At 41.2% G+C, this 22,993-nt stretch overlaps 1 protein-coding gene across 1 annotated transcript; it reads right to left on the reverse strand.

The window, feature by feature from the left end:
* Positions 1-2: 2 nt before the first annotated feature.
* CEBPZ (CCAAT/enhancer binding protein zeta) lies at positions 3-22,955 on the reverse strand (the record flags this gene model as incomplete). The annotated part of the gene is made up of 16 exons (XM_015408444.1): positions 22,829-22,955; positions 19,825-21,326; positions 18,529-18,760; positions 18,042-18,207; positions 15,456-15,544; positions 14,952-15,005; positions 14,292-14,394; positions 13,975-14,043; positions 11,899-11,965; positions 9,296-9,396; positions 8,735-8,795; positions 5,192-5,367; positions 4,039-4,122; positions 2,439-2,500; positions 2,271-2,352; positions 3-109 (listed from the first exon to the last, which is right to left on the reverse strand). Coding segments are annotated over exons 1-16 (3,072 nt in total), but the record flags the coding sequence as incomplete, so codon positions are not given.
* Positions 22,956-22,993: the final 38 nt, after the last annotated feature.

Here is a 22,993-nt window from a genome sequence, read left to right on the forward strand (position 1 = left end):
TTTTTCAGTGGTTTGTGCTGGAACTTCTTTTTCTGCCTGATGATACTTTTCACATCTTTATTGTGAATCCATCTGTCACGCTCTGCCTCCCACTTGAGCTGTTTGAAATCTAGTGAAGAAAGATACAGAGCAAATCAGAGAAGCTGGAAAATAGTCATATCCTTTGAAAAACCTGATACTAAGATCTTGAACAGATTCAGAAACTACTGCCTAAGCCAAGAATTTCAAAAGGCATCAATAAAGCATAAATGACTAGTTTCTTGGTATCTTCCTTCTTCACTAAACAAAACCACATAATATTTTATGTTATAAATTCTACAAAAGTTGGTTTTATGCATAATTGAATAATTTGAAATGTTTTCATAACAGACATTATCAAACTTTATCAAGACAAGTAATTAGATCTTATTTATTTGTTTATATTTATTTATTTATTTTTACACTTATATCCCGCCCTCCCCAGTGGGCTCAGGGCGGCTAACAGAGGCCAGATCATTAGTCTAGCCATAAATAAAAACATATAAAAACAATAAAAACATCAAAACTAAGACCAAAGTGCTCTATCCAGTTACTAGTGTCCTAGATCCAAGATGGTATCCCCACGACTCGAGCTAGTATTCTCAGCGTACACATCCAGTGGCGACGGCCTATCCGATCTTCTGTAATTCTAAGTTCTTCCTAGGGCTTCGTCGATGCATCCATTCAGATGTCTTAACAGTGGTGGTATAGTAGGGCGGCGGCTCCTACTCAAAAGCCTGGTGGAAGAGCTCTGTCTTACAGGCCCTGCGGAACTGCTCAAGGTCCTGCAGGGCCCGGATATCCTCCGGAAGCTCATTCCACCAAGTAGGAGCCGCCACCGAAAAAGCCCTAGCCCAGGTCACAGCCAGTTTGACATCCTTGGGGCCCGGTATAACCAATAGATTTTGGGCTCCTGACCGAAGTGCTCTTGGGGGAACGTGAGGTAAGGTGGTCCCTCAGGTAGGCTGGACCCTGACCATACAATATATGCAACTAACCACTGAGCTTCTAAGGCCAGAATTTATGAAATCCGTTCCATTTTTTTGCACACATATTTCGTCTATTACTGTTTTAGACTTGTGTGTTTGACCACTGCTACCATTCTAAAACAATTAACCTACTACATGTTGGTAATAACCCCCCTTAGGAATGAGTCCCATTATATCAAGTGGAAAATTCAATCCTATCATCATATATACTCTAGTATACACTACCTACTTTCCCAAAGTTTCCATGAACAAACTTAAGAAGAGTTCCAAACACATGATTTTATCAACACTGTATTAATAGAACCCCCAAACTCAGAATTCCTGTGACTTCAGTTTCCATTTTATTGGTCTTTTGTATCTAATAAGGTTTCTTGCAGTGTACAGTGAGATGTGATCACTCCAGCTTTGGAGAGCAGATTAAGAGAAGCCAGTGTTGGATCAAGCCAATGGCCCATCCAGTCCAACACTGTCACACAGCAGCCAAAAATACCACGTGCCATCAGGAGGTCCATCAATGGGGCCCCCCCCCCGGCAGCACCAAGAATATTTGCCCCCGAGGGCATGGAGGATAAGTCTATATATTTTTAAGCAAACTGAAATGACCAAATGCCTCAGTTGGAAATATTGTCAGCCAAGATATGTAGACAGACGTTTGTGCTATTCCACAAATACTGATGAAAACTATTTCTTGCATAATTTGGCTCGATTTGCAGTATACCTCCTCCTCTGCCCAGTACTGGGGGAAGGCCTTTTCTTTGTTCAAAAATACAGGTAAGCTTAAACAAAATTTATTTATGTGGTAATTTATCCACTTTTTGTTTTGTATACTGATAGTGAATACCTAAGACAACTTAATTATCTAGTATTTTTTGAGTCTGAATGCCAGTTTCCAAACAGTATACAGTGTTTTACAATGAAATGTGTTGTTTATGTAATTTTTGGATATGTGAACAGGCTACAAGAAGAATCTGGGAACTTTCCTCTGGGAACGCATACTTGGATGGCTGGTTTTGACACACATTTCTCCACAGGAATGCTCCAGAAGCACTTCAAAACGGTCAACAAGATGCTATGTCTGGGGCCTTAATCTCTGTGTTCTGTTAGACAAAACACCTCACTTTGTTTACAAAAAAAGGGAGAAAAGAGCAGTAAGTGAACTGACTGAAAACCTGGTCTTCAAACGTCATGGATATTTACGATTATTTCCCATTGTTCCCATTAAGATGTCATAACCACAAAATTCCACCATGAAGAGTCACTTACTTGCATTATCTTTGTTGGCCATAGCATGCATCCCAATACTGTCAAACTTGGACCCAATGTTTTCATCCAGCAAGTAGCCAAACTTCAAAGAAGCAGAAGTCAATTAGTTTTTGAAATACTACCACACAAAATGCATTTTATTAGGTAACAGAATTTAGTGAAACATACTTCTTCCGCTGCAGCAAGCATCCCAGTATCTTTGAGTTTTCTTTTTCTGCTTTCCTTTGGTCCTTTAAATAAAAATACAATTTAACAGCACTGACAATTGTACATAAAAAAACAAATATGAAGGTGTTACAGACTGTCAAGGGTTAATGCCTAACACAGTCTGAGAATCTTTGAGTGACAGGCTGTTCAAACAGAATTCTGTTAAGAGAAACAGTTAAGAAATGACAACTGAAGAAGTGACGAAGAAATGAAGTTTTTCTGAGTGAATGCTATGGTATATTTAAGACTACCCAGGGAATGCTCACCAATTACAGTTACTCCTATTCAGTTTTTGTTAATGCAAGAAAAGCTTTACTTCCGGTGCAGGGAGAGGCAGACAAGCACTGACTGTGAACCAGGAAGGAGGCAAAAGGAGAGGATCAGAGAGAATCCCCATTCAAGCCGAAAAGGGAAATTGCTTCTCGTTAAGAGAAGTAATCCGTGAAAAGGGAGATAGCTCTGGGGTGATCCCTGGTCTGTATATATAGAAAGATTTTGGGATCTTGGTTCTATATTCCTGCCTTCTAGACTTCAGGTAGGAGTCGGTGAAAGAAACCTATTGCTTGATTGTTTAAGCAAAAACTGAAAAGAAAGCCTCTCTCAAAGTTTTAAAAGACCTTTTTGAATAGAAGGAACACTTGTTGGCAACACATTACCTGAAGTCAGTGTGATTACAAAGTTACCTCCGTTTTATTATTGGTTCGCCTCATGCAGCCTACCCTTGATTCCACCTGATCTTTTCTCCTCTAAGTTAAATATTTTATTTTGAACTTCCAAAAGCCTTTCATGTGCCAAATCAGAAGCTGAATATAAGAAGGTGATTTTGTCTCTTCCCTCAGTTCCCTGGGGTGGGACAGCCATAGACAAATAAGAAGAAAATAGATAAAGGAGCTGCTCAGCAAGAAAGAAGAAAAAGGAAAATCCTGCATGTGGGGGGGGGGCGGCAGAGGGCGAAATCACACCATGCAAATGTTATGTTCGCCATAGTTAGCACTAAGAGTGGAAGGGGTACTTGTGTGCAAATCTATGGGGTACTTCCAGTCCCTTAACTGTGATTATGTCTCCACCAAACCACTAGATTGTGATATTGCAGCCTCAGGGCTTTCACATTTCTTCTTCTGTGCAGAAGTCACCACAGCTATTCTCCTTGGCAACTACACTGCTATGGGATCCTTAATACAGTTGCAGTTATTCCTGACTGCCTCTCCCTGCACCGGAAGTAAAGATTTTCTTGGATTAGCAAAAACTGAATAGAAGGAGTAACTGTAATTGGTGAGCATTCCCTGGGTAGTCTTAAATATACCATAGCATTCACTCAGAAAAACTAAACCGCAAAGTCAATTCTGTCTCAGGTCACTTTTTCTTAAGGATGCCATTAAAATAATGTAGTCCTCATCTCTAGCCATCCTGGTTGCTCATATCTTTGTTCTCTCTGAAGTTATGTTTTGTAATTTTGAAGGGGAAGAGGACAATGGTAGTGATTTGCAACTCTTTCTTAGCATTATGGTTCATGTACTTCCCAGGCTCAATATATAGCAGGTTTTTAAAATCTAAATGTTACCTTTCAATGATCCAGCAAAATCCATTTTTTTTGTCCTTTTGCCTTTGTTACTACTGACAGGTTTGACTTGGTCTTCAGTTTCATCTGTCAGCACAAATAAAAATGATTCAACTTTTATTCAGCATATATGTAAAACCGAACACTGATAATGAAAGTTTTTGAATATTCCATTTGGAGTATTTAACTGAACACTGAAATCTTCTCATTTATTTTTATTCATTTTACCCTACCTTCCTCCCCAAAGAGGCTTAGGTCACTCTCCTCCTCCTCCATTTTATCCTCACTTGTAAGGAAGGTTAGTTTCCATCACAGAGTAAGGATTCAAACCTGGGTCTCCCAGAACCTACTCTGATAGTCCAACCACTACACCACATTGGGTCTCAGTTCCTACTTACAGAGTACATGAGCCATCCATTCCCTATCTCAGATGTTTCTGTGTGATTCCTTGGATAATGGAACGACAGTGCTTACTAAATTGTGTCTGCTGAACATAAGAATTTTATAGCCGCCTCTGACTGTTGTCAATAACAGCAGATTTTTTTCAGTTAGAAGAAGCAAACCTATTTTTCCTATGTTTATTTTTGGAAAGTGTCCTATTTCTAATTCATCTGCATGTAATGAGAACAACAGCATCACTGACCCTGCGCAGAAGAAATTATTATGCAATGTTTGGCTACTACAATTATCCAGTCAAAATCAAGGGCCAATGCATTTGATCATGTTTTCTCCATCGGCAAAACCTGATGATGGCTTGGAAGCTGTTTGCAAGTCACAGGACCTCTGCTTTAAGACTATGACCTAGTTAAGAGGAAGGAATTGAGTATTTTATTATGAGAAGGCCAGTAATTTTCTCCTTCATGGATGCGCAAACCCCTGCAATCACATATCCTTGGGAGTGGAGTTCACTCCCAAGTGTCATCCTTGCCAATTTGGCAACAGCCTTGGCACAGGCAGAACTGTCTAGCACAGCAACTGCTCTCATTTGGAGAGTACTAACTAGTCAAAGAGGATCATACAATAATAATTATCAGATGGAGCCCTAGGGAACACCTTCGGAGTGTATGACTGCAAATATAAATAAAATAACTAGTTCCCTATGGAATTTAAAATTAGAATTTCAGTAAGATGATCTAACAATTTAAAGGATCTTTACCTAGATTGTCATCATCAGACACATCCATGAAGGTCCCCCCTTCTTCATCAAGGTCTTCTCCAACGTCTTCATCCATGCTAAGAGACACTTCCTCATCATCAAAATCATCCTCATCAGAATCTTCCCAGTCTGCCTCATCACTTTGGCTTTTCTTATCACTACTGCTTTTGACATTGCTAAAAAAAATATTAAAATAACAAGCTTTTAAATGAAAGGCCACACATCTACCTCTCTCAAAGTGCTTGTATAAGAAATGCAAGATTAACAAATAATTTTAAATTTCTTGTAAGAAAGAATTTAATCTATAAAGCCATTAAAACAGACTGAACTAATGCTAATACCACAACAAAGAGAGTCTTTGGTTAAGGCTATTTCACTCTATAAGAAGGTTTCAATAAGGTCTATAAGCAATGTCTACGGACAGGGTTATGATCTTCTCCTTATGAGAAGGGATCCCCATATGTAAGTCTATAAGGAGTTACAGCACTATGTGAGATTTGAACTGACACAGACTGCTATGCCACTACAGAAATATGCAATTTCTCAAATAATGAAACTACAGAATTGGGGGGGGGGGGGGGCTCTCAAAGAAAACACACTAACAGTGCAATCCTAAGCAGATCTGTTCAGAATCCAAGTGACATCTACTCGAGGGGGCTTATTCCAAGGAAATTGTTCTTGGGCTGGTACTGTAAATAACCTAATGACTAAAAAGTTCACACAGACAAGTTGCAGTAGCTGTGTAAATATTTAGGAGTGGCTCCTTGCCCTGATGTCGATGGCCCAGGCTAGTGCGATTTCATCAGATGTCAGAAAGTAAAAGAAAAGTCAATGTTGGTTAATACTTGCATGGGAGACCACCAAGGAAGTGCAGGGTTGCTACAGAAAGATAGACAATGCAAACCACGAACATCTCTTGCCTTGAAAACCCTACAGGGTCGCCACAGGTTGGCTGCAACTTGACAGCACTTTCCACCACTAAGTACTCCATGCTCACCATTAGCCTCCCCATCTCACTGCTGTCCCCACCCATTCCGCCTCTTAATGTTAAAGAATTGCTGGCTCTTTGCATGAGGAGCAAGCACATCACACTACAGGGGCCACAGGTGAACAACAGATTGCAAGACTGGTTTATAAAGGCTTCCCTGGATAAATTAATGGGCACCCTAGGTTTCCAGGCATCCCATAATAGGCACTTCTTCCCGTAATACAGATACGCTATAGAAACTAGATCACATAAAGTAAATAGTGTGTATTTTGATGGATAACTTTCAATTAAATTAAATCTTCTAAAACTATATTATATAAAAACTCTCATATGGGTCAGAATTTCGTTCAGTCTCCCTCTTTAGTGTAACACAGTTCAGAGTGCATGAAATTTGAAGCAGTGGGAACAAGAACATACAGTGAGCCTATTAAATCACTGCATACACTCATCTTTGCTTTATGGGCCAGGAAGGTGGAAGTGCTATGCTGACAGGCGGCTTAGCGGACAAAGAGTTGGAATGGGGGGGGGACCAAAAGCCATCAACTGAGATCACTCCTGAAAAAAACAGTGATTGCTAAACCCATTGTTTCTCAGGACGAAACTAGATGTGCAGGTTTTTAAACAGTTGGGACTGGGTTTCCCAATTCAGTTCACCTGCAGCCACACAGCGGCTATGGGAAATGGCTGTGTAAAAAACAAAAAGAGAACAGCCTGTTTGGGCTCAGAATGCCACTGTGGGGGAAGGAAGGGCTCCTGTGCCTCTCCACTCCCAGTCATTTTCCTGCACTGAAAGAGTGCTGGGGGGTTATTTCCTCACTTTTGCTGTTCCACATGGGGTATTCTGTGTGCACTGGAACAAAAAAATGGGGAGACAACGCCTCCCAGCACTGTTTAAATGCAGAAAAACGGCCTCAGAGGGAGCCCTTCTTTCCCCCATGGTGGCATTCTGAACCCAAACAGACTCTTAAAAAAAAACACTTGGAATTCACTGCCACAGGAAGTGGTGGCGGCTACAAGCATGGACGGCTTCAAAAGGGAATTAGATGAGCATATGGAGCAGAGGTCCATCAGTGGCTATTAGCCACAAGGTATAGATAGGGACTCTGGGGCAAGTGATACTCTGTCTTCTTGGTGCTTGGGTCAACAGTGGGAGGGCTTCTAATGTCCTGGCCCCACTGATGGACCTCCTGATGGCACCTGGTATTTCTGTCCACTGTGTGACACAGAGTGTTGGACTGGATGGGCCTTTGGCCTGATCCAACATTGGCATCTCTTATGTTCTTATGTTCTTAACCATTCCCTACAGAGGCTGTGTGGCTGTGGGGAACCCAAACTGCATCTGAGAAACCTGGCCCCAACTCCTCAAAAACCTGTACCTCTAGTTTAGCCTTAAGCCTTCCCTCGATGAACACACTGAGCTTCCGTCAAGATTAAAAATGTCAAGCTTCCATCCACAGGTATAAAGAAGCAATTTGTCTACAGTCTACCTGACACCCTTTGAATGTAATGCCATTTAATTACCACCAATGTAACAACAAGGTGGATATTTTCATCCTTTTAAAGCACACTGAAACAAAGTGGGAATTCTAATTCATGCTAGGGATTGTGGGGAATGACACATGGAAAGGGGTGAGGGGGTTCATTCAGTTCAATTCACACAGAGTACAACATCTTAGATATATAAATGCAAGACATACTGTTGGCCACATCAAGGGACAAGCACATCATAGGAATGAGCACAGCACAGCATACTTTACATAAAAGCATACATATAATGCTGCTTTCAGCATAATTTTAAGGTGTGGAAGCAGGTATTTACAATCCAAAGGCTCTCTTCCCATACTACCCACTACCAAACAAATCAATAAAATAATGGGAAGAAGAATCCACTGTATTATTCTGACTAGGCAAGGAGTAGAAACCCTTCCAATCAAGAGGAAGAAGAGAAGAGATTGGATTTATACGGCTTGCCCAAGGCCATCCAGCCAGGTGCAAGTGGAGGAGTGGGGAATCAAACCCGGTTCTCCCAGATTAGAGTCCGCGCACTTAACCACTACACCAAACTGGAAAGAAAGGGAGAAATCAAGCAAGAGTTTGCTGCAACCAGGTCAGGTATGAGGGATGTACAGGGAGAAATCAAGCAAGAGTTTGCTGCAACCAGGTCAGGTATGAGGGATGTACCTCTTAAAGAAGCGCAGTCCATTCTGAAAACCTTTCAGTCCTCAAAATGGACAGTGGATAGAAAAATAGAATCATAGAGTTGGAAGGGGCCATACAGACCATCTAGTCCAACCCCCTGCCCAATGCAGGACCACAAGGATGCAGAGTTTTACAAAAGTAATCAGATTACATGGAAGTTAGTTTAATTTGGTAAACCCACCACCATAATGGCCCAATTTCAGAAAGGAAGGGACATAAAACATGTTTCACTGAAACTGTGTTTTCTTAGAGTTTTACAACAACATTGGGACATAATATATCACATGCAATAAACGGCATATGACAGTACTTTATTCTGTACTATACAGGGTTTTAAAAAAATGAAAACACCTTACCCAGCAAAATTAAGGTCTTCTTTTCCAATTGTATCAAAATAACTGTCTTGTTCAAATGAATCTGAAAGAGACAAGATGTAGGGAGAGGTTTGATTTCACAATATCAAAGCAAATTAAACATTTTGATTTGGTTAAAAAAACATCTGCTCAATGAACAATGTTAATGGGAGGATTCTGTGGAAATCTGGCAGGTATACTGGCTCATGTTTCTGTTCTTTCCTTTTAAAATTGTTTTTAATGAATATTTATATTTTAGTGTACTTAACTTGAGCATTAGAAAGGGCAGGAAAGAAAGATTTTAAACAAAATCATGCCATGTCACAGGCAGGTTTAAAGATTTCATGACATTTTGCAAATGTGTGTTAAGCATTCAGTGAACTCCATTTGGATTTCCTCACATACACCTCTGACTCGGGACCCTTTTATAGAAAGTCATCTTGCCTTTCATCAACTGGCTCAACCTTAGAAGATCTGTCAAAGAACTGTAACCCATCTTCCAGGGGAGTCAAAGTATGCTACCCACCCTTGACAGGGTTAAGGAACTGGCTGCAATAGCCTTACCTAATGCTCTTTCAAACTCATCATCATCCACATCTTCAACACTTTCATCATCTCTCACAGGAGTCTTTTTTTCCTTCTCCATGTCCAGCCTTTTATAAAATCTGAGGATTAAAAATAAAATGCTGTGAACATTCAAATAAATCAGAATTAACAAAATATGCCAATTGGTCAAAGTCATAGTAGGGTTAGTTTCTCTGGGTTAATTCTGTGAGACTTCTAAAATTCACTAAGGCCAGCATATTCCCTTTCTTATGACATCACAGTGCCCACCCCAACCTAAGTCAGGCCTGTAGCTACTGCGTGGATCCTTGGGGCCACGCCCACTCCCTAATCTGCCCTGCCCCCAAATCTTCTCTGACCTTTTTGTAGTTCCTTGTAGGCTCACACACTCCTGCCTCCTGCCCGCAGAAGTGGAAGGCCCAGCTCTCCGCCAGCAAAGCTCTAATCCAGCGAGAGGGTGGCCAAGCTACGGGTGGTTCCTCCCAGACAGGTCACGAGTGCACGGCCCTGCAGGTGGGATGCGCCGCTGGATGCTAGGAAGCTGCTGGACACTGTGGGATGCTGCGGGAATGGTGCTGCTGCTGCAGCACAGCTGCAAGGATGAGTGGGGGTGGCAGAGCAGCCAGCCTTCCATGACACTCACAGGCTCCACCTGGTGTGTAGCCTACCACTCTAGGAAGAGGCTCACCCCGCCCCATACTTCTTAGTGAGGAGTAGGGGGCCCAGATAAAGGGCTGGGAGGATCTTCTGTATGCTTTCTGAGCACATGGTGTGGCCCTCATGGAGATGGTGGGCTTGGCGCCCAGTGAGGCACCATACAACCCGAGTGTGCTTCTCCCTGCAGCAGCTCAAGGTTTCTGTGGGTGGGAGCCTTGAAGGGGTGCTTTTGGGCAGGGGGGAGAGAAGGGGGCAGCAAGCGGAAAGGCCCCCCCCATGTACCTACATTTCCGGAAGTGATGTTGGAAGTGATGTAAGCACATGGGGGCAAAGAAAGCTCCCCCCCATGTACCTACGTCAGTTCCAGAAGTGACGTTGGAAGTGATGTAAGCACATGGGGGCAATGGGCCCCCCACCAAAAATTGTCTAACTATGGACCTAAGTGTTTATTGGCTGATAATGGGGGGGGGTTGCCTCCAGCCAAATGTAAGCATCCGCATGGTATTTAAAAGCAGTACACCAGGGGTCCTCAAAACTTTTTGAACCTGCAGATGCCTTTGGCATTCTGACACAGGGTGGTGGGCGCAACCAGAAAATAGCTGCCTCAAGAGGCAGAACCAACCACAGAATGTCGGGGAGTGAGGTTATGCATAACTCTAATTGTAGCTCTTCAATATTTCAGGCAGAAGCTCAGGATGAGTTTTAAAAGGAACATACTGCTTTAAAATATTTTCTTGCATATACAAACAACTTACTGGTGGCTACTCAGTCAAGATCCTTGTACTGTGGTGGCAGCCGCTCCCAAAGTAACATTTTTTAAAAAACTACTCAGCCAATCTGATCTCCAATGGCCTGTCAGAACCCCACCTGGGCAGAAGTGCCATCCAGCCTCATCCCCTTTCTAAATATACTTGGTGGGTGCCAAAAAAAGGTGTTGGTGGGCACCATGGTACCCATGGGAACTATCTTGGGGGGGCCCTGCAGTATATCCATAGATATAAATATTCTCCAAACCGCTAAAACACTACTGTAAAAATATAAAATTGCTAAAGCTATTTCATAAATGAAACCACACATTTACTGTGACAGTTGCGGTCACCTTCCCACATTCATTATTTTATTTATTTAAAATTTATTTAAAGCATTTCTGTCCCGCCTTATCCCCTCAGACTCAAGACAGCAAGTTTTGCCAAATACTTTCTTCTATGTTGACTACAATGCCTAAACAAGAGCCTACTTCTTCTCATTACTCAAAATGGTAACTAGTAAAAACAGTTCCCAGGAGAAGGCTATACAGATGGGTCTACCTAAGATACAGTATGAGATTAGAATGTCCCACGGTTTAACGACATCTCACATATTTAAGACACAATATCCTGCTTTCCCATGTCATCTCTCCAGGGTAGCTATGATTCCACAATTCTTACCAGTACAATATTTGCCCAGAAAACTGTACTGTCTTAGAAAGCTTCACCAAAGATAAGAAATCCTAATCAGCACCTAAACAAACTGATGCTGATGCATCTCACCACAGCTATAGCTGCTGATGCAGTATGAGCCAGAGTACTGAAAGGCAGCAGACAGCAAGGAATAATAGAAGCAGATACAAAGAAAAAAGAACAAGAAACTGGGGGGAAAGGTATGATTGTTATGGGAAAGTTCTCTCTGACAGTAACTATGGGGCCCTTCTAAGGATTGTTGATATGGGTAAATTGCATCATAGATCCTAAAGACCCCATATGGTTACTAAAATCTCTCAGTAGCATCTAGCAATCTGTAATATTATTGCTGGCTGTAATCCTCTCAACACAGTCCCTCCTTTAAGTCATATAAGCCAATGTCAGGAACACTTCCATGAATGCAAATCATAAACACCAACCAGAAAGAAACCTCCGCATAAGGAACACAATTGGTACACAGAAATATAATTCAGAGTTTTCCATTACCTGTGAAAAAAGACTTCATCTACTGGGATTTGGCTTTCATCTTGTGCAAGAAACTCCTTACTGTTTACTAGAAATAAAAGAGATCAGGGGTGTTTTACCAAATGAGCTTGCAATAAAAGTCATTAAAATGTTCTGCACTCTATTTTCTTATTTTATTTTGAGCATATCCATATCTCTTAGGTATTTTCATTTTGTAAACTGCCTTGCGCACTGTTTGGGGGGAGTTTGGGATTTTTAAAAATCAGTGTGTTTCTATGGCCCTGCCAGCTTCAACCAGTTAATCAGAGTTTTCAACTAAACCACTGAATCCAGATTGAAGTTTGTCCCCCCCACACACACACACCTGATGTGGCCAGAGAACAAGCAATGATTCTGGGACATGAAAACAATGAAAGGATCTGCTGCCAAGCATTCCACATAGGTGTACTTGGGCTTCCTCCTCCTTCCTAATCTAGATTTGATGAAGAAACTTAAAGATGGCTGTTCCTTTGAGAGCATATCTAAAACTCATATATAATTTTCATTTTGAATTAAATTCCTAAGATTTAATACGTTTTTAAAATATCTAGAAGTCCCTCAATACTGAGAGAGCTTGAGTTATCAGGTGCTGGAATATAACACACTCACAAACTCATTTTGTGACCAAATTATATTATTTCCCAGGTAATCCAGGAACTGTGCATCATGCCAAAACAAACATTAAGGGTACACTGATTTAGCCACTTTTCGGTCTAAACTGTGCAAAGCAGCACAAGAAAAATTCTAGTAGGGACAGAAGAGGTTAACAGCACTGCTCAAGTCATGGACTGTGTTTCATTTTTATTTTTTGGATACACATATTCAAACACCATCACAGCAAACACTATCACAGCAATGGTGAACCCTTCTCATGAGAGAAGACTGAAAGCACTGCATGAACGTAATACAAAACATTTCAAAAGGACCCCAAATGTGGATCCCAAAGTGGCTTATCACAACATTCTCCTCTTTTCCCCTTTACCCTCAAAACAACAACCCTATCGGGTAGGTTAGGCCGAGAGATATGGCGCCCCAAGGTCACTAGTGAGCCTCCGTGGCAGAATAGGGATTCAAACCCAGTTATCCCAGGTCCTAGTCCACCACCACTACACCATACTGCCTCTTATTCTTAGAGTGTAAAGTCAAACCAGTGATTGTAAGAAGAAGCTCCTTTGTATCGAAATGGCAAAGTTTTGCCTGGGTAACTTTAAAAAACAAACAATCCGTTATATAATCTAGTCCGGTGAGAAATTTTCTGGTTTAAATCATTTAGGCAGAAGAAATGTAGTCACCGGATATCTTGGGAACATGGATTAGAAATAGAAAGTTGAGAAGTTCCAACCCCATTAGGATGTTGCTGCTGTTAATCTAGCGTCATGAGTAAGGATATTCCTTTTTAAAAAGGTTAAGCCTTCCCAGTTCACCAGATTGCCATCTCTTGCAAGTTTAACAATGATGAAAGGGACCTCCTTTGGAAAAGCTTATTTTAATGGTGTTTTATAGTCAAATATTAAATAATAGTAATGTTCTGAATGTGAGAACTTGAAAAATTCTGAACTACCTGCTAATGAAGGCATGAGAATCATTTTATAACAGATGTAGCATAAATAAGGGGCTTGGGACCCCCTAGTTGTCTGCTCAGATGACAAACAGGCCAGCACATCTTGAGAAGAGAGATACAGGGCGAAGGCCTTCAGGATTCCGTATCCTTTCTATCCCCAGAATGTAATGCATTGTGCTTGCACAAGCCCTGAAGGATCTTTTCCCCCCCTGTTTATTATGACTGAACTGTTACAATAAAAATAATGTTTTGGCACAGATCTAAATATATACAATAAGAAGGGTCAGTGACTCAACAGGTATCTGTGGCTGCAATCCTAAGAACACTTTTGTGAGCTAAGCCCCACTGTGGCTTACTTCCAAGGAAACCTATTTAGGATTGCTCCCTGTATGGCAGTCCTTACATTCCCTACATCATAAAAATTTATCCTGATGGGGATTAGGATAAGACAGTGTACTTATGATCTGAGTACAAATGAATAAAATATCTGCACTTACCAACAAGGTTTCGTATGTTACTCATGGACTGTTTCTTCTTTGGTTGCATCACCACACTGCTGGTGTTCTCTGCAGCAGAAAGTCAAGAGTTGATGCAAAATTATCAGCATACTAACTTTCTACTCCTGCACATCACAGACATCTGCTAACTATGATAGTGACAGGGCACATGCAGAAGGTCCCAGTCCAATTCCCAGCACCTCCAGTTAGAAGATCTCAAGTAGCAGCTCTTGGGAAACACATAGTTAGATGGACCAATGGTCTGACCTGGCATAAGGTAGTTTCATATTACCAACAAAAATATACAGGCTTCCTACCTTTGCCTTTATGGCCTTTGGGATTCCTGTACACAAAACGATCTAAGAATCTCATTAGTGTGAAATCCTGTAGAGGATCACCTGAGTATTCAATGTATCTCCCCTGAAATAAAGTCAAAATTCATGGTGTAAAATAAACATGGACCAAAAAGGTGTAAAAGCCACTTATGTTTATAGTCAGTTCACGATACTGAGGGATGATATCTTGAAGAACTGGTGCAGAAGAGTTAGAAGAAAAGGCGCCAGTTGAAAGGTAGCAATTGTCAACACAGCCCCCTTTAATCTCTTGCCCATTGCCTCCACAGTCCAGTCATTCGTCCCTCCCCCCATTTATCATGTGCCACTCCACTGTGCCACTCAAATGGTGAGGAACAGAACAGACAAAAGAACACAGAGAGAACAATCAGAAAGAGCCACGGCTATGCTCTTTAAAGACAGAGCAACATCTGGGTTGCAAAATAATGATGCCACGTCAGACTGCTTTTCAGAAAGAGAGGGGTGGAATGACTGATTGGAGAACAATGCCACCTTTCACTTCCCCCACCCTTTTCCCTGTGTCTGGAAAAAGGAAGGCGTAGTATCTCCATGGTATCTCCAGTGCACATGCCAAGCGTCATGCTACAACACAAAGTGCTGAAAAAAAGAAGAAATTCAACTCACCTCTAGGATAGTTTTTGCAAAAAGGACCACAGATGGATGAAAGTGTTCTGAAAGCTGGAAAAATAAGACCCACCCTGTAAGAGCAACTCAGATTTCACTGTAAATATTAACTTTAAAAATAAATATACAATGTGCTATTTCCATAAATATAAAATAAACATGATGACTTTTGAAAACAAGTTCGGCATGTAACAAAAGGCTGCAACAAATACTGTCAAAACATATAAAAGCTACCACACAGATGCTGTTTTCAGGAACCTCCATGTGGAAGGCTACTAGCATACAGGTCTGTCCTTAGCCCACCTTTATGTATCAGGTTGGGGTATTTTCCACTGAACAAGACCATGACTTTCAACAAAATCCCAGAGTAAATGTATACAATAAAATAAGATCATTTGAAAAAGAGTTGCTAAAAACCAGTGGCTATGCAAAGGCTTAGATTCCATCTCATTAAAGACAAATCTTTAATTCCTGGTGAACTTTTTCTCCATGAAAATGTTGTACCTTCTTTAGTTCCCAAAGGCTTGTCCTATCTGCTCCACAGTATGAAGGATTTCGATGTAATGGGTCATAGCTATTCAAGTTCTTGCTACCTGGGGAAAAATGAATTTTTGTATGTCTTGAAACAAAAATAGATAAGCATATTTAGACTGGAGTGCCAGCTGCTAACAGAATAGCGGAGGAAAAAACCAACGGACCAAAACACCTATTTGTATTATTCCTCTTGTCATCTTTCACATCTTAAAAACAACCTTCTCTTTTCTCAACTGCTTAGAATCAAACAAAATTTGACCTCCCAGCGGGACTATGGAATTCACAGTAGAGAACTGTGTGTATATTTTAGAGATCGTGGTTACTTGTGCATTTCAGTATTCTCCGAGATCTATGTCAATCAAGAGAATCATCAATAGACATTTAGTGCAGGATATTCTGGGATGTGAACAGCCTTTGAGGTTGGGTTTTAGGTGCACTAAAAATGTGACTGATTGGTTGGTCCATTCAGATTTTGCAAAACTCTCTGTGCAGTCAGATGGACCTTCTGGACATCATAAATGTGGGGTGTGTTTGACTTGTGATTTAGTTTTGGGGATAAAGAAATTTACTCATCCGAATACTGGTTACAGCGTCACTTTAAACCATTTTAGTTGTTGCAGCACAAAACATTGTGGTTATCTGGTGATCTGTCCTTGTCAAAAATTATACACGGGTACTACAATAAGACCTGTAAAAAAAAAAAGCATTTTGGAGCACTAGTCCCAAATACACAATAAAATTTTGGGGGTTCCTCTTGTTGATCATTTTGGTCAGTGCAACCATTCTGCTGACTGTTTGAGCGTTTTTGTTATTTACAGATTTGTGAGTAAAATTTATAATTATAGAATCACAGAGTTGGAAGGGGCCATACAGGCCATCTAGTCCAACCCCCTGCTCAATGCAGGATCAGCCTATAGTATCCCTGGCAAGTGTTTGTCCAGACTAATACATGAATATTAGTAAGATTTTGTTACAACAAGAAGCATTATGGATCTTCCATCGACCCTTCCCTAAGGGTCTGGATTTAGATAATGATTTTTCTTGCTTCATCTGAATCTTTACATGTTGGTTTCCTGCCTTAATTTTGTACATGAATGTTGCTTTAAGGACCTTGTATACTCTCAAATGACAAACACCTGCTTTGCTACCAGTTAAGTAACTTAGTTTCCATTGATAGGACACATTCAAAATGTGTCTTTATGACTTTGGTTTGAACTGACAGCAACCTTGCATAAGGAAAGAACGTCTTGGTGAATTTTTTCCCTTTGGAGCAGGTATTTTTAAATTTTGCTGAATCCTGCCTTGCAGGTGTTTTCATCTTTGAGTTTTGGTAAAATTTCTTTGTATTTATTATTCAGAGAAGACTTGGGGTTCCATCTTTGTGAAGAAGCCTTGGGCAAAATGCAGCTTGTTATAAGCTGGCTCACACATAAAGAAGAATATTGGAGGAACCTACATGAGTTCATCCAACAGACTCCAGTGAATTCTGAAACCCTTTGTGGGACGGTTTAAACTTTGAAGACTGTGTTCTATGTTATTGGAGTTCTAGTGTATGAGCTGATAAGAGATTGGGTGTGTAGTGGCCCCTGATTTTTTAAAATATTAGTGTCTTTTGGATGTACAACATGGCTTTCTAGATCTAATTTCATCATAGTATTTGAACGGTATTGGACTGTGTCCTCTATATTATATTATATTTAAAATTTGGGTGGGTTTTTTTTTGTTTTTGCTTTGTTGAGCACAGTTTATTGAGCACAGTTTATTGCTTTGTTTTTGCTTTGTTGAGCACAGTCTTTGGCATACATCCTCTGTACTGCTCTTTGGCTTTGATCTCATCAAAGACATGGCAAGGGCCTTTCCAGCCAGGAAGGGATCAGAACACAGACTCCTACTTGGGCACCCACATTCTAACCTCTCCTGATTCTGACCCCCTAAGTGGGCTGCAGGACACACCACTTAGCTCCAGTTAGGCTCTACTGTGGCCCGTGTAATAGTATGAGTTTTGCACCCCTGTCACACAACCTCTAATTCCTGTGGTTTAAACAGCAGGTATGCAGCTGATGCTCCACAGAATTATCAGATGCCTAAAGTGAAGCAGGGCACAGGAACCTGCACTGAAGTGCAGAGAGTTCAGAACTGGGACCTGAAGAGCTAGACTCAATTTTCTTCACATCCAACATCTCTCAACTTCAGTTCTCATTCTGAGAGTAAAAGCAGCCTAACTTGATAAAATGGACACAAATGATAAAGAATGACAGGCAATGAGGGAAATACTGGGAAGTGCATCTTTCTAGGTAGACATTAGTACAGAAGCAGTCAAAATGGCTTGCAGCCTTGCCAGTGTCTTATCTACTAAAAGCACGTCCAAATATTTTGGCACTCAGCTCCCACTTGGCTCAATTCAACCTCATTCAAAAATGAGCATTGGATTACTGAAGCCACTGTTGAGTGATAGCCCTCAAATGAAAAGTTTGCCAGCATTAAGATATTCCTTTAGGAATCCCCATCATTACAGTGATTCCAAGACCAAACTTGGAAGTTTACAATTATTTTTACCTGCCAGGTTCTGGTGATGGACCCATGATGCTCTTGAACTTGAGTCACGAAGTTTCACAGACTCCTCTGCTCTTTTCTTTTCTTTCTCTTTATCCACATTTACAAGTTTTGCCTCCTCCTCTTCAGTTTCTTCAAGGTCACGAAAATGTTCCTCATCGTCTGATTCCTAGGAAACAAATTAGTTAAGCCCCTTATAGCAACTTTACATTTTCTTACTAGAAAAATCAGAGCACACAAACAGACAATGGTGCCACTCAGTGCAGAGCAAGTTGCCCATTTCTGCCAGAGGGTCTCTGTAATTCACCCCACATCAAAATGACTTTTTTGATGCAATTACTTTAAGAGAATATTTTTTTTAATTGTTGGATAGCTTTTACACAGATGTAAACCATTCATCCCAAGAAAATTACCATTTGTAAGGCAAAGCAGAATTAGAAGCAGTTTTTAAACAAGATCAACAACCATAGAAAGCAAAGGGATACCATACCACATTATCCTGAAGCTGCACCCATAACCCTGGCCTTAGTTTCAAAAGTTCAGATACAAGGTACAAGGTGCCACAGGTGAAAGGTGGCATTTGGGAACAGGTGACTTGAAGCAGTCGCTTGACAAAAGCTTTCACCCGCCGCAATACGGTATCAGCCTTCAAAGATTTGTAGACAAGGTTGAGGAACATTGACTGTTTGGCACACAGTGCTAATCCTGGGTCCAACAACTTCCTGCCAAAAATTATAACATTACCAGTATTAACTTAATAATAATTCACTCAAACAAGTTCATTGGATTTAAAGCAGAAGCCAAAATACTTAAAACGTTTAGATCACAGATTAGATACAATCAACATATCTGCCTTGTTTTCAAGAAATTGATTAGCACTGTTGCTGCACAATATTTCATCACGGCTATCCTCATTTAAAGTGGACATCTACTTTACACAAATAAGAACCTCGATTTTAAATACAGTACACAAAAAGGCTTCTATAAGTAATGAACAATCCTGCACACACATCAACTGATATCATATTTAAATATTAAATGTGTGAATCGTTGGCTGGAATGCATTGAGAGACATGAAGAAAACTGCTAGTTCAGCATTAGGGTCTTGGCTCAACCCTCCTTCCTGTCAGGATAACCAGTAGCAGGGATCTGGAAAAGGATATAGGCATCACCTTAAAAATTAACAGGGCCATTGAGCTCCCGGCAGAGATCCGGACCCTGCGGGACCTTGTACAGTTCCGCAGGGCCTGCAAGACGGAGCTCTTCCGCCAGGCTTTTGAGTAGGAGCCGCCGCCGCTGCCACTATACCACCACCGTGGCTTATCTACCATCTACCTGGCCTTGGGCGGGGGTCGTCGTCGCCCAGAAGAGGAAAATTACTCTGGCGCTCCTGCTTTCCTTTACCATCAGCCGCCAGTGAGGGACATCGACCATCTTGAACTTCTAAATTGAACTGTAGAGCACCATTTTAGTTTGTATTCAGTTTGTATTTATTGAGGTTTTAAATGTGATCTATGTTTTATTTCCAGTGTTGCCGCTTGTTTGCCGCCCTGGGCAGTATGGGTGGGGCGGGATATAAATCCCAAAATAATTAAATAAATAAATAATCAACAGCCTACCAGCATCAGAGCCTTAAAGGAAACAAAGCAATTACTCTTGCTATGCAGAGTGGCCCAAGTGCAGTTTCCATTCTACCAAACTTAAATACACATACACCATTTAAAAACCTATCAGTTAACAGCCATTATTCCACAAAATTGTATTTGATGGATACATCGATGCTTACTTATACAGGGCTGTGTAATATCGGTCGGATATTGTCTGGTTAGAATCCATCACTTGGAACAGCAGCATCAAGGCCTGGACACTGGTGTTGAAGTTCACAACGTGCAAAACTTTAAACAAGGTATTCATCTGTTCTTTTACCTTTTCATCACTTGTCTGAGCATAAGGATAAGCTCTGTTCACTCCTGTTAAGAGAGCACTAAGCATCTTGGACTCAACATCTTTTTTTTTTATGCAAGAGCCAAAAAAGGAGAAATAGAGGGCTATGAGTTTATTAGCCAGCTCGCTCTCTTCATGGCTAAGGACCATTTGGTTCAAAAAGCAAATTGCATAGTATTGTGCTTTCAGACTAATGTTTGATCTGTAGAGAAGCCTTTCCACTTCATTGCACACTACTCCTTTCATGTTGGGGTGCTTATGAAGCAGAGTCTCTAAGAGATAAGATGCTTTGGTGGCAACTTTGTTTTGAGGATCTCCCAGCTTATTTACCAACTGTACAAGAAAAGCTTTCTCTTCCTCTACCTTGTTACAGAGAAGTTCATGAGCAACAGCAAGTGCACGCGCTTTCGTTGCCACCAAGGGATCGTGAGTCAGAGCTTCAAGCACATGCACAAATTCAGCCACCCAGTGCTTCAGATGATGCTCAAAGTACCACAGTATCAGGCGCCTGTCCCTCGAATCCTTGTTGCCACTGGAAAGTTTTTCTAGAATGCCAAAAGGATGTTGAGAGAAAGTATGCAGCTTACGATTGTCTGGTAAAAGGTGTGTCATGAGAAGCTCCTTGAATGTGTCCAATGCCATCAAACTCTGTCTTCTGCTGCCTTTCTTTTTGATCAGATTCACCAAAGTCTCTATAAAATGAAGGGAGTGGACAGCAGCATCTTGAATAAGAAGAGTCATAGCAGCCATTCTGTCAGCAAGAGTACCTGATGACACTACAGTTTTCATCCAAGCAGATGATGATCGCTTCTGCAGATCCTTCTTGCTCTTGTAGAGGTCAGTCTCTTGCTGGTACAGCTTTTCTGCCAAGGCCATATACTTGGAAACAAGAGACTGATCTTGGGTTTCAGCAGTAAATTCATTTGTATATTCTAGATCATACCATTTGCCCCCTGGTTTTATCAGCAGCATCTGCCGCTCATGGAACTGAAAAATTTCTTCTTTCTTTTCTTTCTCATCTCTACATAGAGCTGGATGTTTCTTACTGTTTTTGGCATTAACTAACTGTATCTTCCCTTTGCTTTCTTTTACTTGATTTTCTTTTTTTCCTATTGCAGTTACATTTACTTCCTTTTGTTTCACTTTCTTTTGTGGCTTCCCTTCTGTTTCCACTGTGGTTCCCTCTTCTTCCACTACTAGCAGTTTCTCAGAATATCTGCTCACACCCAAGGATTTTATAAATGCTTCCAGTTCTCCTTGCTTTAAATCATCAATTGATCCTTTTTTGCCACCATCCACAAGTTCTTCAGTCTCATCCAAAGCAGCAAGCATGAGATAATCTTGCTGCATAAAACAAAAGAAAGACATCTCATTAATATGCCTACAGACTACATTACCAGACATCACATACTTGATAAAAATGCCAAACCACACACAAACACACACTTATGACACAGGGGTTAGACCACCTCAGCAAAGGAGCCTAGTAACTTTTTAAAAGTCAAAAGATAAAGAACAGTAAACTTTTCTGTTTAATATATACCAGTAAAAAATTTGTAAGGTAGTGAATCATCGTCACATCATTTTGGGATTTCAATAAGCAAAGCAGGCACAAGAGCAGTAGGACAATCAAATCACATGCTTGCATTAAAGAAACAAAAGGTACTCAGTGGGCCATCTACTCTTCTGCAGCTCTAGCTGCTTTCCAGACATTTATGAAAGGAAATGCATACAACTCAAATGTCCTTCAAAGCAAGGGATATCCTGCATTTGTCAAAAATTACTCTCAGAGTGCTGTACTTTGACAAGACTGCCTGAGAAATCAGAACAGATAGCCTATGTGCAACAAAAACAACAAATGCTCTTGGGGCAATTTAAGACTAACCGTTTTATTGCAACATAAGCTTCTTCGGACTGAAACTTACATGGGCTCTAAGAAATAAAAATATCAAGAAGTTGCTGCCACAATGTAAGCATTTGTCTTTAAGATGCTACAAAACTCTCTGTTCAAAGCCAATAAGAGAGAGATGCTTAGAAATAAGAACTAGTGGCTTTACACTAAATAAAGATAAAGGTTTCCCTTGCTCGAAAGCCAGTTGAATCTGACTCTAGGGGGCAGTGCTCATCTCCATTTCCAAGTCGAAGAGCCAGCACTGTCCTTAGACTTTTCCATGGTCATATGGCCGGCATATGTACCTAAGCGGTACTTATTTATCTACTTGTAATTTCTTGCTTTCAAACTGTTAGGTTGGCAGAAGCTGGGGCCAGAGACGGGAGCTCACTCAGTCACACAGCAAAATTACACAAGCAAATGGATCCATGAAACTGCCTTAGAAAGCACCGGCCCATTGGAACATCTAGTCCAATATGATCTAGTGTACTCTACAGGGTCTCAGGTGTGAAGGGTCGTTCCCAACACCCCCCTCCTTAAGACCCTGCTAGCAGATATACCAGAAACTGGATGTAGGACCTTCAGCACGCAGAACACATGCTCTGTCACTTAACTACATCCCCTTCAAAAAACGGAAGGAAAAGGGACGCACAGAACCCACATCTCACGCACTACAGAGAACTTACGGCTAGAAACAGCCTACTTACTGTCACTTGGGTTTTCGGCTCTCTATAAACTGGTTCGTTGTCGTTTTAACAGCAATATAACAGGCGGAAATTCAACAAGGACTTCTCCCGGTATACTTGGGGAAATGCTTGGGGGAATCAACCTGTTAAGCGTCTGCTTGCCAAGAGCCATGCCAAGGCAGAGCTCTCACACGTGTTCTCACACACTTCGGCATCCACACATGCACTCTCCTCACTCTCGCCAGGGTCCCTACGGATCCCTCTCTCACCTGGGTACCGCCGAGGCGGAGCACCTCCTGCAATGTAAAACCACTTCCATCATCAGGTACTTCATCGTCGTCAAACCCATCACACTCCCCGGGATTCGGTATTTCCAACGCCGCCATCTTAGTCCGCCACTCCACGCATGCGCCAGTCCAACTTCCGCGTGACAG

This window comes from Gekko japonicus, unplaced genomic scaffold (assembly GCF_001447785.1).
Source record: "Gekko japonicus isolate JY-2015 unplaced genomic scaffold, Gekko_japonicus_V1.1 scaffold897, whole genome shotgun sequence".
NCBI classification, from domain to species: domain Eukaryota; kingdom Metazoa; phylum Chordata; class Lepidosauria; order Squamata; family Gekkonidae; genus Gekko; species Gekko japonicus.